The 14,367-nt window shown below is 36.1% G+C and overlaps 1 protein-coding gene across 1 annotated transcript in view; it reads left to right on the forward strand.

Moving 5' to 3' along the window:
• Window positions 1-14,367, forward strand: part of DLG2 (discs large MAGUK scaffold protein 2) — a 2,099,601-nt gene that overhangs the window by 384,384 nt on the left and 1,700,850 nt on the right. The window contains 1 exon segment of the mRNA XM_019643522.1: window positions 11,932-12,027. Within this exon segment, the coding sequence (XP_019499067.1) occupies window positions 11,932-12,027 (96 nt within the window).

The following is a 14,367-nucleotide window of genomic DNA, read 5'->3' on the forward strand; positions in this document are numbered from 1 at the left end:
GGGTGACAATTGTTAGTAAAGTTACATAGGTTTCAGGTGTACAAATCTGTAATACATCATCTATATATCACATTGTGTGTTCACCACCCAGAGTCAGTTCTCCTTCCATCACCATGTATTTGATCCCTTTTACCCTCATCTCTTCTTTATCCATTCACTTATTTAGGGACATCCAGGCTGCATCCACATCTTGGTCCTTGTAAACAGTGCTGCAATCAACATATGGATGCACACATTCCCTTGATGTAGCATTTTGAGTTTATTCGGATAAATACCCACAAGTGGGATTACTAAGTCCTTCTTTGTCTCTTATAAAAGCCTTTGTTTAAAAGTCTATTTTGTCTGGTATAAGTTTTGCTACCCAGCTTTTTTTGTTTGTTTATTTGTTTCCAATTTCATGAAATATATTTTTCCATCCCTTTACTTTCAGTCTGTGTTTTCCAATCTGAACTGAATCTCTTATAGGGAACATATGTAAGGGTCTAGTTTTCTTATCCATTCAGCCACCCTGTGTCTTTGGATTGGAGCATTTAATCCATTTATATTGAAAGTAATTGTTGATAGATACATAGTTATTGCCATTCTATTATTCTTATTTTAGATCTTTAAAATTTTTTTTCATCTTAAAGAAGTTTCTCTAACATTCCTTGTAATACTGGTTTAGTGGTGATGACCTCCTTTAGCTTTTTTGTGTCTGGGAAGCTCTTTATCTGTTCTTTGATTCTAAATGATAGCTTTGCAGTGTAGAGTAATCTTGTTTGTAGGTCTCTGCTTTTCATTGCTTTCAATATTTCATGCCATTCCATTTTGGCCTGCAAAGATTCTGTTGAGAAATCACCTGACAGCCTTGTGGGAGCTCCCTTGTATGCAACTAACTGCTTTTTTCTTGCTGCTTTTAAGATTCTCTCTTTGTCTTTAATATTTTGCATTTTAATTATAATGTGTCTTGGTATGGGTCTCTTTGGGTTCATCTTGTTTGGGACTCTGTGCTTCCTGGACTTGAATATCCATTTCCTTTTCCAGATTAAGGAAGTTTTTCTGTCATTATTTCTTCAAATTGGTTTTCAATCCTTTGCTCTGTCTCTTCTTCTGGCACTGCTACAATGTGAATGTTGTGGTAGTGTCCCAAAGGCCCCTTAAGCTGTCCTCATTTTTTGGATCTTTTTTCTTTTTACTGTTCTGATTGGGTGTTTTCTGCTACCTTGTCTTCTAAATTGCTGGGGGTTTTTTTTTGTTTTTGTTTTTGTTTTTTTGTTTGTTTTTTTTAAAGATTTTTATTGGGGAATTGGGGGGATGCGAACAATGCTGAGGAATTGGGGGAAGGGGAACAGACAGGTTGCTGTCATTTTGTTCTTGAGTCTAGTTGTGGAGGTCGTTGCTTCACGGGCCCAATTTGGCACCATCATTGCTCTCTTCCCAGGTAAGGCAGATCAATCGCCGGCCTCTGGACGGCCGCTCACTGCGGCTGCTAGCCGCTCACACTGGCTGCTGGCTACATATGGTAGCCCATGGCAACCCACTGCCACAGGGGCTGCAGCCTTCGCCATCACCGGCAACTCACGGCAGCCCAGCTCCAGGTTGAGCTCTTGTTCAGCATCTTAGCTGTGGAGGGCAGTGTCACTGGCCCTTATATGTGGGATCCGAACCGGGGCTCTCTGGCATCCCAAGCCAGTTCTTAACCATCGCGCCACTCGGCTGGCCCCTAAATTGCTGTTTTAAACCTCAGCTTCATCTAATATACTGTTTATTCCATCTAATGTGTTTTTCATTTTAGTTATTGTATTCTTCATTTTTGACTGGTTCTTTATGTTTCCCATCTCTTTGTTGAAGTTCTCTGAGATCACTGAGCAAAGTGGCCTTATGTAGTAGGTATCCAATAGAGCCCAGTGGTGCAATCTCCTTCGTCACCAGAGGTGGGTGCTCCAGGTGTGTCCCTTATGTGAGTTGTGTGTGCCCTCCAGTTGTAGTTCAGCCTTGGTTGCTATTTGCAAGTCAATGGAAGGGACTCATCCTCATTCTGATTGGTTGTGAGGACTGGCTGTGACTACAGTGGAGAAGCTGTTGAGCAGGGGCTGACCCTACAGAGCAATAGTCATTTTAGCAGGACTCTGGTGCCTGCCCAGTCTTCTCTTGCATGTGCCATCTTTGGAGGTGGCCAGGTGATACTTTGGCTTGGTCCAAAGCTGGCCACTGGAAGTGCCAGGTCCTGGGACTCTTGGGAGGGGACCCACACAGGTCAAATTAAGCTTCCTCCTGTGCCTTGTCCCAGGGCCACTTGGAATGAGCCACAAAGCAATCCACAGATGGCTGCTGTCCATGCTGTGCTTGGAGGTGCCTCGAGAGAACAAGCGCAAACCAAGGCTGGTTGTCTGTCCTCTTTTTTTGAATGTTTATTTTATTTCTGATCCACAGAGGTGTTTATATTGTTTTAGATCCCAGATATACATTTTGGTTTTTACCTTTCATATAGTAACTGTCATTGCTGAGTATTCAGAACAAAAGGAGTGTGATGTAAATATAAATTCACTAGGTTATCTTGACAGGAAACAAGCATTATTATTTATTTCTCCTATTTTAGAACATATAAGTTATTTCACTATGATTAACAGATTATAATGAACATTCTTGTATATATTATACATTTTATGTGCGTCACTTTCCAGAATTTTTGTACTGATTTATATTCAATCCTACTATGAAGAATAGTACATGTTCCCCAAACTGTTGATGACACTGCTTTGTATTGTATATATTTTTTATAAGCTTGGTAGTTAAAGGATATAATTTGGGTATTTCATTAAATGTCTGGGCATACATTAATAAGCATTTTGTTACTCTCTTGACACTTGTCTTCTCTCAGCAGAATTTTTCATAGCTTTTATCATGGAGCTCTGTATCCAGTTGTTTAGTGTCTGTCTTCTCAAGTAGGCAGTCTTCACCTTAAGGACAGTGGCCCTGTTTTATCAAACAGTGATTCTCTTATGCTTGGCACAGGGTAGGTTGTCATTATAATGATTTGACAAATTCACAAATTCAATTGAGGAAATAAATTTTAGGTTTTAAGTCCAGATTACTTCTCATTCATTAAGCTTTTCCTCTCTGGTTCTTTCTATTTTCCTTTATTCTAATCACTGGTGGAATAAAATTTGAATGTGTAGTAAGCCTAACTTAGTTTTCTGTGTGTCCCATCCTTATTATTGTTAATGATGATGTTAGTGATGGTGTTGTTTTTTTTTACCTTCTTTTGGATTAACTAAATATTTCTTAGAATTCCATTTTATCACCACTCTTAGCTTTATATTTTAGTGGTTTTCCTGAGTAGCACAATGTACATCATTAATTTATCACACAGATTACTACTATGAGTTAATATTTTGCCACTCCACATATAATGTAAGAACATTACAATAACATACTTCCATTTACCACTGCCTATTCTTTGTACCATCATTGTCATACATTTTACTTCTATACATGCTGTAAACCCCAAAATATATTGTCGTTATCTTGCTTTTAGAAATTTGAAGAAATTAAGATATGAGGGAAAAAATACTTATCTACATATTTATTATTTTTGTACTCTTCATTCCCTAGTATAGAGCTGAAGATCTATTTTGTATCATCTTTCTTCAGCTTAGAGAACTTCTTTTAATATGTCTTGTGTTAAGTTCTTTTGGTGATGAGTTCTCTCACATTTTCTTATGAGAAAACACCTTTATTATGCTTCCATTTTTAAAAGAATATTTTTGCTGGGTATAGAATTGCAAAATGAGAAGAGTTTTTGTTGTTGTTTTCTTTCAATACTTTAAAGATATCTTTCCATTGTATTCTGGATTACTTTGTTCCTAATAAGTCATGAATCATTTTTATTATTGTTCTCAGTATATGTTATATTTATTTTACTGATTACTTTTGAAATTTTTTGTTCATCTTTGGTTTCTATTAATTTGACTGTGATATGCTTTCATTGTGTTTATCCTCTGTGGGATTTGTTAAGATTCTTGGATCTCTGGGTTTGTATTTTTCAACATGTTTGGAAAAACTTCAGTCACTATCTCTTTAAATATTTTTCTACCTGAATCTTTCTTTACTCTTTTTGTAACTTCAATTACATATATATTAGACTATGAGTTATTTTACTGCAGGTCTTTTTAAATGTATGTATTTTAGTTTGTGTCTGTGGATCATTTTTATTGCCTCACCCTTAAATTCACTGATATTTTCTTTTGTAGTATCCAACCCTCTGTTAAACCTATTCAGTTTTTTTTTTTTTTGGACAAGTATATTGAATTTTTTAGGTCTTGAATTTCTGTTCTGTTCATTTTTTAGACTTTCTTTCTCTATTACCATAGTCCCATCTGTTCACTCATTATGTTCAATTTTTCTTTTAAAGTCTTACACATATTTATAATAGCTGTTTTAAAATCTTCATTAGTTAATTCTAATATTTTTTACATATTTGGATCTGCTTGTGTTGATTTGGTTCCCCCCCCCCCCTTGGTTATATGTCACAGTTTTCTGCTTCTTTGTGTGACTAGTAAATTTTGATTGCATACTTAATACTATGGATTCTTCATTTTGAGAGTTTAGATTGGTTGTCCTCCTTTAAATAGTATTGATTTTTGTTCTGGCAGGCTGTTAATTTACTGACAGATGAATATAATACTTTCAAAGTTTGTTTTTAAAGCTTTGCTATTGCAGGTGTAGAGTAGACATTATTCTAAGTATTGGGTAGCTCTATTCCTAAACCATGACTATTCCAGTTCCTCAATTTGAATTCCTGAACTTTTGAGTATTTGCTTTCTCGTCTGGCTGGTCAGATGCCATATCTCTGAGCATTGTGCAACCTCTGGGATCGCTTTTCATCTTACAGGTCCCCAGGTACTATTTTATACCAGGCATTGAAGACTTTCTCTCTGTGTATTGGAAGCATTTTACTAAGCCAAAGACTTAAGAGAAACCTTATACAAGTTTCTAGAGCAACTTCTCTTCTGAGATTTCTCCTCTTGGTACCCTTTTTTGCAAATTTCATCTGTCTTAGCAGTCCTGAATTCTGATCTTAAATCTTTTCAGCACAGAAAGGCCACTGTTATTTATTTGGCCTCTACTATTTTGTTAGTGCAAAAAGTATCTCTAGACAGAAAGTCAGAGAAATTATGTGGCTTCCCTTATATGCATTTTTTTTCTCAGGGAATCACAGTCCTGCATTGTCTGTTGTCCAAAATCTGAAAGGTTGCTTCATGTGTTTTTTTAATCCAGTTTATGGTAGTTGGTCTTATCTAATACCAGGTACTCTATTATGGCTGGAAGCAGAAGTCTTTGTCATTCAAACCTTTAAAAAGTCTGGCTAACTACGATGAAGGGGTACAAAAAAGGAGAAAAATTTCTATGAACTAATATAGAGTTATTTCTAGGATATACTGTTAAAGTGAAAGAAACAGAGTGCCAAAGAATAACTATGCTGTGCTATCTTTCATGTAAGAAAAGAGAAATAAAAACATATGTATATTTCCTCATTTGTGCAAAAATCAAAATAAGATGGATAAGTCAGACATTCATGACATTGGTTATTTACAAAGGATGGAATAAAAGGAATAGGAGGAGAGTAAGTTTTCCTTGAATATATATATATATATATTATGGTTAGCAAGGCTGGGGGGCAAAGAAAGAAAGTACAAGATGAGCCTAAAACATCCCCCTTTGCCAGAAAGTAAGAAAGTTCTTAAAACTGAGTGGAGATACTACAAAAGGACACAGGGGCCAACTTGAAGAGAATCCCAATGGCCAAATTTGGGACAATTGGAACAAGAAAATAAATAAGTATAGTCACAAATTATAACCCATACAATAAAATGAAAATCCTTGAATTTATCCTCGTAAAAATATGTGAATGAATTAAACAAATGAAGAAGAGCAAGCTCTTCCACACAGGAGAATGCCAACTAACAAGCACAGAAGGAATTAGAAAACCACCACAGGCAACATCAATAGTAATCAATTTCAAGCAAGAATGATCAATGTATGCCATAATTAGTGAGTGAAAGTGGGTGAAACACAGGATTTTATCCAAACTCATCTTCTGCAAGATTCTTGTTAATTACTCAGGGAAAATATTAACTTTATGGTGGAGAAATCTGGCAGAACCACCTAACCAAGTGATCAAAAGTAATGTTACCAGTCCATGGGACAAACTGACAGCATGTGCCTCCTGACAATGGCACACTGAAGAGCACACGTTATCACTCTGGTAATGTTGTGATGTATGTATAACCCGAATTTAATCACAAGGGAATATTAGCCAAAACCAAATTAAGGGCATTTGACAAAATGTCTGTCCAGTACTTTTCAAAGTAACATGATTTTAAAAGACAAAGGAAGGCTGTGAATCATTACAGATTAAAGGAAATCACAAATACATAAAAATAATATAATAAATGATCCAGGATTAGATCCTGGACCCAAAACTAATGATATTAGGATAATTGGTACAATTGGAGTAAGGTCTATATATTAGTTGATAGTATTGTATCAATGCTATTTTCTTGATTTTGATAATTGTACTATAGTTATTTATAATGTTAACATTTTGGAACCGTGTGTAAAGGGAGCATGTATTCTTTGTCCTATTTCTGTAACAATTTGTCAGCTTGAATTTATTTCAAAATGAATTTAAAATTAAGGAAATGGTATAAAACAGTAAATAAGACTAATATTGTCTCTGTAATCTTAGCTTTTTATATATTTCTGCCTTTTGATTCCTTTTCTACTTCCCGATTGCATCTCTCCTCAGCCCTTCTTTTGTTTTCTGTTGCCCATGAGATATCTTAAATTATTTGGCTTTTTGTAACACCCTCCTAAAGTGGTTTCTTCATATTACCTTTTCTGTTTTATTTTTTACAACTCCTTCCCTCGTGGTTGACCAACACTAGGTGAATGTAGTTCTTCAACTACTTCATTCTATTGTATTGTCCTATGGCTCTGCTAATGCCCCAACTGGTTTCCCATGGCATTTTTTCTTTTTTATTTTTGAATGTTTCTATACTTCAAACTTGAATTGGAATTGTCAGTTTATATAATTGTCTAACCTACTTTGCTCTTAAGTTCCTTCAAGGTCTAGCAGAATAAGCATTATTTAAATATTTATTGAATTGAACTTCTTTTGAATTTCTAGAGCACTTTATGTGTACTCCTTTTTGGGCACTCAGAGCCTTCCACCTGATTTTATAGTGACATTTGTGTATATCTTATTCTCTTTTTTTAATTAAATTTGTTGTTGTTGTTATTCATGGACCACATCTTATTTGTGCTTTCCCCAAACATCTAGTTCAATATCTTTCCTGTAATAGAACTTAACGAATGTTAAATCAATAACGAGGCTGAGGACCTTTCTTGAAAAATAGTACTCTCTTCTCTTGAGCTCTTCGGTAGTGCCTAGTTTGTTTCTCCTTCTAGTTTTTAAAGGAATCCTGAAGCCTTTATCTTTAGGGTGTATGTACAGTAATGGAGTTTACTCTTCTCTCAGTAGATGAAAATGGCTTAGTCTAAAATCATCAGTTGTTTGTAATGCTGAGCTAGAATTGATAAAGCAGCAGTATGTTGTTTCCTAAGATGTGAAAGAATATTTAACTGCATACTTATGTAGTTTGCAATGTTCCTTATATCTGAAGAGGCTATTACCAACTGAAGCAAAACTAGGTGTTTTATAAATATAAAGGACAGAAAATAGTAATATGGCTGCATTCCTCCAAAGTTAAGCTGGAATATGCCTCAGACTAATCTGTACAGTTCACATTCACAGAGGATGGGAGGGGGCAGTGCTTCCTAGTGCCCTGGCATTGCACAGCTTGTTTGACTTACTTTTTGGAGTTTATAAGACTTTTGGTTCTTGACACAGATTTAGTGCATGATGCTCACCAGCATTAACATTTATTTTCAAAGAAAAAATTTCCAGGTTTGAGTGAAACAGTATAAATAAATAAACACGCAGATAAAATAGATTAGAAAACAAAGCTACAAAATAGAAGTGTTTATCTTACAGAAGAGTTTACAGATCATAGAAAAATAATTCACTATAAGATTCTTTTAAATAGAAAAGTTTTCTGATATACAATACATAAAAGATGAATCCGTTTATAGTAAAGTCGGTAAATATTTGTTTAGGACTCTGTGTAATGCAAAATACATCTGCATAAACACTATAATTAAATAATTCAATAGATATCTCTGCACATTTATTTTGTTCAGGCACGTGAGGGGTGCGAAGGTAGTAGTATACTTATTGCCTTCAAGGAGCTTACAATCAACTTGCGTGGATAAGACAAACAAAAATAGTGCTAAGGCCATTGTTTCTTTTGTTTGTATTCTAAGTTCTTAAAAGAAACCAGCTGGATTAATCATTATTAGGAATGTAAAGGAGAAGTATGTATCCCGAGGGCATCATAAAAAGAGAATGCCCCATCTAGCTGGAGAAAGGAAAGGCTTTGTGGAGGAGAGGGGTATATGTACAGCCCTTAAACAATTGGGTAGTGGCAGAAATGGGGTACCCAGGAGTAGAAGTGGGTTCTGAAGAGGAAGTTATTCCATTTAGATTGAACAGATTTGAGGTACCAAATGTGATTTTTAGAGGAAATACAAGCAATCAATTGAAAAATGTAAAGCTAGAAATCAGGGGAAAGACTCTCTAGACTTGAGAGTCATCTGGGAGTAAGTATTTAGAGAAGAGGTAGAGGAAAGGAATTTTGGAGTAACAGCCAAGCTCAGGTGCTAAAAACAGGAAGAGGAAATGAAAGCGAAGGAGCCATCAATAACCCTAGAGTTGGGGTGTCAACTAGGAGAGAGATGTGTTTCTTAACATAGAGATAACAGTTTCAAGAAGGAAGAAATAGTTAATGGTTTGAACTGCCAGAGACAGTGGAAGACAGTGAGGTCTGGGAGGGCTTTGGTGAGTTTCACCAGTGCAGGATTCAGAGGAAAATGGCAGCGTTCAGGGATAGAAGCGGAAGTCACAAACTGGCTGCCCTCATGCAGATTCTAGCCTAAGTTTATATTTTGTTTGATCCATTTTGTGTTAGCTCCTATGGTCTTTTAAAAATACAGTAAAACCTTGGATTGTGAGTAACTTGTTTTGCGAGTGTCCCGCAAGACAAGCAAACATTTCTATTAGGTTGGCGCAAACGTAATTGTGGTTTTTGCCATTATTTCGCACCAATCTAATAATATATTTTAACTTGGTAAACGAGCGATGTCTTGCAACATAATAGTTTGTTTCCAGAACGAATTATGCTCGCAAACTGAGATATTCTGTATATACTTTTTGTCAACATTTAAAAATCAAGGTATTTCACATAACAGTTCACACTTTCAATTTTTCTTGAAAATTTGAAACAACTGGCAACACTGGGCCTGGGTTTCCTCATTGTAACAAAAATGCTTAGAAATGACTAGACTGTACCTATTAGACAGGGCATGAGCTCCCTCATTTTGTAAGAACCATCCATCTCTTCCTAAATATTTCTTACACCTCGCTCACTTCACTTATGAGTATTTTAAGCACCTGAAATCATTTGACATTTTGACATCTAGATCAATGGTTTTCAAACTAGTATGTGTCAAAAATCACGCAAGAAACACAAATTGCAGGTCCCCACACCTACGGTTTCAGATTCAGTAAGTCAGGGGGTGAGGCCCAAGAATTTGTTTTTCTAATAAGTCTCCAGGTGATGCTGATGATGTTAGTCTGGGGACCACAATCCAAAAGGTTAAAGAATAAGTAAGGGAGCAGTAAGGAAGTAATGCAGGAGTTTAGTGTAGCAGTTAGGTTCCTGGACTTTATGTTCAGACAGAACTAGGTTCTGTTTATTCACCCAGGAAATTAGGATGATAGTGCCGACTTCATAGGTTTTTGTTTTAATCTAAATGAGATAAATGAATATAAAATATCTATCAATAACCTCAAAGCACCTAGCTTATTGTAACTTTCATGAAATAATTCTATTGAATTGTTACTATCATGACTATTACGTGTTTCAAGAATATTGATTCTGCGGAGAAGTTCAGATTGATTGCTAGTTTTGAAGCAAGAGTAATCAAGATATTTATTTATTTATTTATTTATTTGAGAGTGAAGTATAGAAGAAAATTACTGTTTTCATGACAGCCAAATTGATGGGAAGTTACCAGTGGAAGGAGTAATAGTAGGGATATAAAAGCATGTAAAGCCCGTCAAGGTTTTGAGATTCAGGAAGCATACTGGCCAGAGCTGTGAGAACAACCTTGAATTCTGTCCCTTGAATTCTGTCCCCCGAATGGAGGAACCACATCCATTTGCAGTTCCGCACAGCTGGAACTGAGAACAAACTGCCTCAGCATCCCCGTGGACACCACTGGTTTCAGTTTAGCTGAACCATTAGTGAGGCATTCAGTGAAAATTCTGTGAATTGAGGACCCCACTGAGTCAGTGGCTTTGCTTCAGGGGGTTTGAGGTGGAGGGTGCTTCTCTTAGCTAGAGGTTCCAATCACCCTCTCTCATTTGTAAGGGTCTGTAGCTCAGAGGAGTCATTCATGTTGTGGGGCTACAAAGGTAGACAGCATGCCACAGCCTGTGGACAGCTTCCACCATAGCCTGTTGATTGGGGCCTCACTTTGTCTATTAGCTGATAGCAAAGACCGAGTAAAATGTCCAAGTAAGACCCTTCTCTCTCTAGTAATCAAGTCCAGTATGGTGCTAGGCTTCCTTTTTGATGGTTTAGACTAAAAAGACTGCAGTTTTTCCTTGACTGTTAAAGGGAAATTGCCCACATTGCTCCTCAATTCTGTCAGTTTATTATCTACTCCTTCTGGTTGAGGCTTCTGACTTGCTAACTAATAGGACATCACCAATATAGTAACAACGTGGAACATCAGAAAGAAAAGTCACTTATGTAGATCTTTACGGCAGGTAGCAGACGAGTTTAGGTATTGAGGAAGTACAGTAAACATATCAAAGGTCTTGCCATAGGAATAAAAATTGATCTTGGACCTTGAGTGCCAGTGGGATAGAAAAAGATTTTGGAAGGATAACATACCAAACGCCATCAGTCAGTGCAATGGATTTAGTCAGGCACGATGTTTGGAGTAGCTGAGGCTATCGGATCCAGAAAACCGTGACTGTTAGCATTGTGTCCTTGTCGCAACTGTCAAGAACTATGAAGGGTCTAAGATTTTACCCTACTTACAATCCAAAAATCCTGCTGCAGTTTCATGGATGCTGTCAGAGTCTCCTAGGACAAAGAGAAAGGGCTTTATTACTTGCAACAATAGCAGCATCCAGGCAGCATTTTCTTGAACCAGTTCCTGAAGCCCTGATTCCTACAGGGCAGTAAAGATAGCCATGTGATACATTCACACGCAATGGAGGATAACCCTCAGTTTGGGGAACACAAATCTTTTACAACCATCAGTAAGAAAATCTGTTATTTCTGTCATCCAAAGCTATAGTTATGCAAAGATCCTTGAAAATTATTCCAGAACAAAGTCACTCAGTACCTCTGCTTGTTCTGTGGGCTCCAGCAAGTACCACAGAGTGGAGATTCCTGAAAGTACAGGAACTTACGTACGATGCAATCAACCCTTCTATCTTCATCTTCCCATTAACCATGTTCAGCTTTTACCAGATCATCAATTTACATTTGAACAATCCAAGTTCAACACTCCCTGGTGAAAAGCTTTGAAATTTATAAACTTGCCTTTGAATAACTGTCCCATTTTATGTTTCTCTTTTGGAGTAATATATAAAAATGGGTTAAACAGTGCATTCATATTCTAAAACTGACATAAATAATACATAATAATATTTGTTCAGGTCTTAGACATTTTAATGTGCATATTAAAAGTTTGAAAAACATTGAATTCACACTGCAGGAAACAAGTATTAATTTTTAAACTTTTTTTTAGCTTACAGGTTGCAGTGGACCAAAGGAAAATGCTTCATGTATTGAACAGAATAAAGAAAATCAGTGTTTTGAAAATGAAACGGACAAGAAGACCAGTGTAAGTGTTACTGTTTTCTTCATTACTGTGTTTAATGGGCAAGGTACATCTTGCTCTCTATGGGATATAACCTAATTTCTGGCTTTGGCCTGGTCAGCATATAGGCTTCTTCTGCTACTGAGCTGACATTGATCGTGTATTGTTTTGAGTAGTTGTACGTTTCGTGTTGAAATTTTTTTTTTCTGTTTTTTGATATAGAATCTTAACTTGCTGGTGTTCACACAACCATTTTATAAGCTACTTCATTTCTCTTCTCATCTCCTATCTGGTTCAGGTCTTCCAGAAAAACCTTCATATCATGCTTTAGTAGTGACTTTCAGGTGCTTTTTTTTTTTTTTGATAGCTTCCCCTAAGCAATCTGAAAACTACTGCAATCATACATTTTTTGATCATCATCTTATGTATTCATTCAAGACAAGGAATCAAAATTAATCATCTATTGGGCAATGTTAAAGAGGTCATACTGCTTTTTATAATGAAACCAAAAACTTCTGTCCAAGGAAAGTATGTGTATTTACAGGTACAGGAATTTTACAAATCGTCAACCTCAGGTTTAATTTATTTCTGATCAATTGCATGAAGGTGACCCTTCTTTACTATGGCTTAATGATGTAAATCAGGGTTCCATTATCCATTTTATTCATAGACATCAATTTATCTTTTTACTTGGATTTTTCATATTTTATAATATTTATCCCTTTTTGAGAAAAGGGATGCACTGGATCTTTAGTATCTTTACAATTTACACAACACCAAACAGTGTCTTATAATGCTTAGGTATATGTTCTTGGTTGAATTGTGTCCCTCACAAAATTCATACGTTTAAGGTATGACCCCAGTACCTAAGAATATGACTATATTTGGAGATATGACTGTATTTGGATATATTAAATTTATTGGAGTGACAATGGTTAGTAAAATTACATAGGTTTCAAGTGTACATTTTCTATAATACATCTTCTATATATTGCATTGTGTGCTCACCACCCAGAGTCAGTTCTCCCTCCATCACCATATACTTGACACCCTTTACCCTCTTCCACCAACCCCCATCTCACTCCCCCACCCCACCTTACCCTCTGGTAACCACTATACTATTGTTTGTCTGTGTCTATGAGTTTTTGTTTCTTTGTTTCACTTGTTCTTTTGTTGCTTTCAGTTTTATATCCCACATATGAATAAAGTCATATGGTTCTCAACTTTTTGTCTGATTTACTTCACTTAGCATAATAATCTCAAGATCCATTCAATTGTTGCAAATGGCAGTATTTCATTTTTCTTATGAAAGAGTGGTATTCTATTGTGTATATATACCACATCTTCTTTATCCAATCAACTATTGAAGGACACTGGTTGTTTCCATGTCTTGGACAGTGTAAATAATGCTGCAATGAACATCGGAGTACATATATCTTCCTGGATACATGTTTTCATATTTTTTTTGGTATATACCCAGGAGAGGTATTGCTGGGTCATATGCTAATTTTATTCCTAATTTTTTTGAGGAACCTCCATACTGTTTTCCATAGTAGCTGTACCAATTTATACTAGAAGTGTATGAGGGTTCCATTTTCTCCACAGCCTCTCCAGCACTTGTTAGCATTTTTTCATATATTTGTTTGCTGTTTGTATGTCCTCTTGGGAGAAGTGTCTTTTCAGGCCCTCCAGCCATTTTTTATCTGGATTGTTTGTTTTTTGTTGGAGTTGTATGGGTTCTTTATATATTTTGGATATTAGCTTCATATCGGAGGCGTTGTTTGCCATATCTTCTCCCATTCGGTTGGGTTGCTTCTTTGTTTTGTTTATGGTTTCCTTTGCTGTGCAGAAGTTTTTTAGTTTGATATAATCCCATTCATTTATTTTTATTTTTGCTTTTACTTCCCTTGACTTTGAGGTCAAATTCATAAAATTCTTTTTGAACCCAAGGTACATACATTTACTACCTGTGCTTTCTTCTATGCAGTTTCTTATTTCAAGTCTTATGTTTAGGTCTTCGATCCATTTTAAGTTAATTTTGGTACACAGTGATAGATAGCAGTCTAGTTTCATTCTTTTGCACGTGGCTTTCCAATTTTCCTAACACCACTTATGGATGAGGCTTTCTTTTCTTTGTTGTATGTTTTTGGTTCCTCTGTTGAAAATTATCTGCCCATAAATATGTTGGTTTATTTCTGGGCTCTCAAATTCTATTTCATTGGTCTGTGTGTCTGGTTTTCTGCCAATGCCATGCTGTTTTAATTATTGTTGCTCTGTAGTACAAGCTGAAGTCAGGGAGTGTAATACTCCAGCCTTGTTCTTTTTTGTCAGGATTGTTTGGCTATTCATGGTTTTTTGTGATTC

This window comes from Hipposideros armiger, unplaced genomic scaffold (assembly GCF_001890085.2).
Source record: "Hipposideros armiger isolate ML-2016 unplaced genomic scaffold, ASM189008v1 scaffold_79, whole genome shotgun sequence".
In the NCBI taxonomy this organism is placed as follows: Eukaryota; Metazoa; Chordata; class Mammalia; order Chiroptera; family Hipposideridae; genus Hipposideros; species Hipposideros armiger.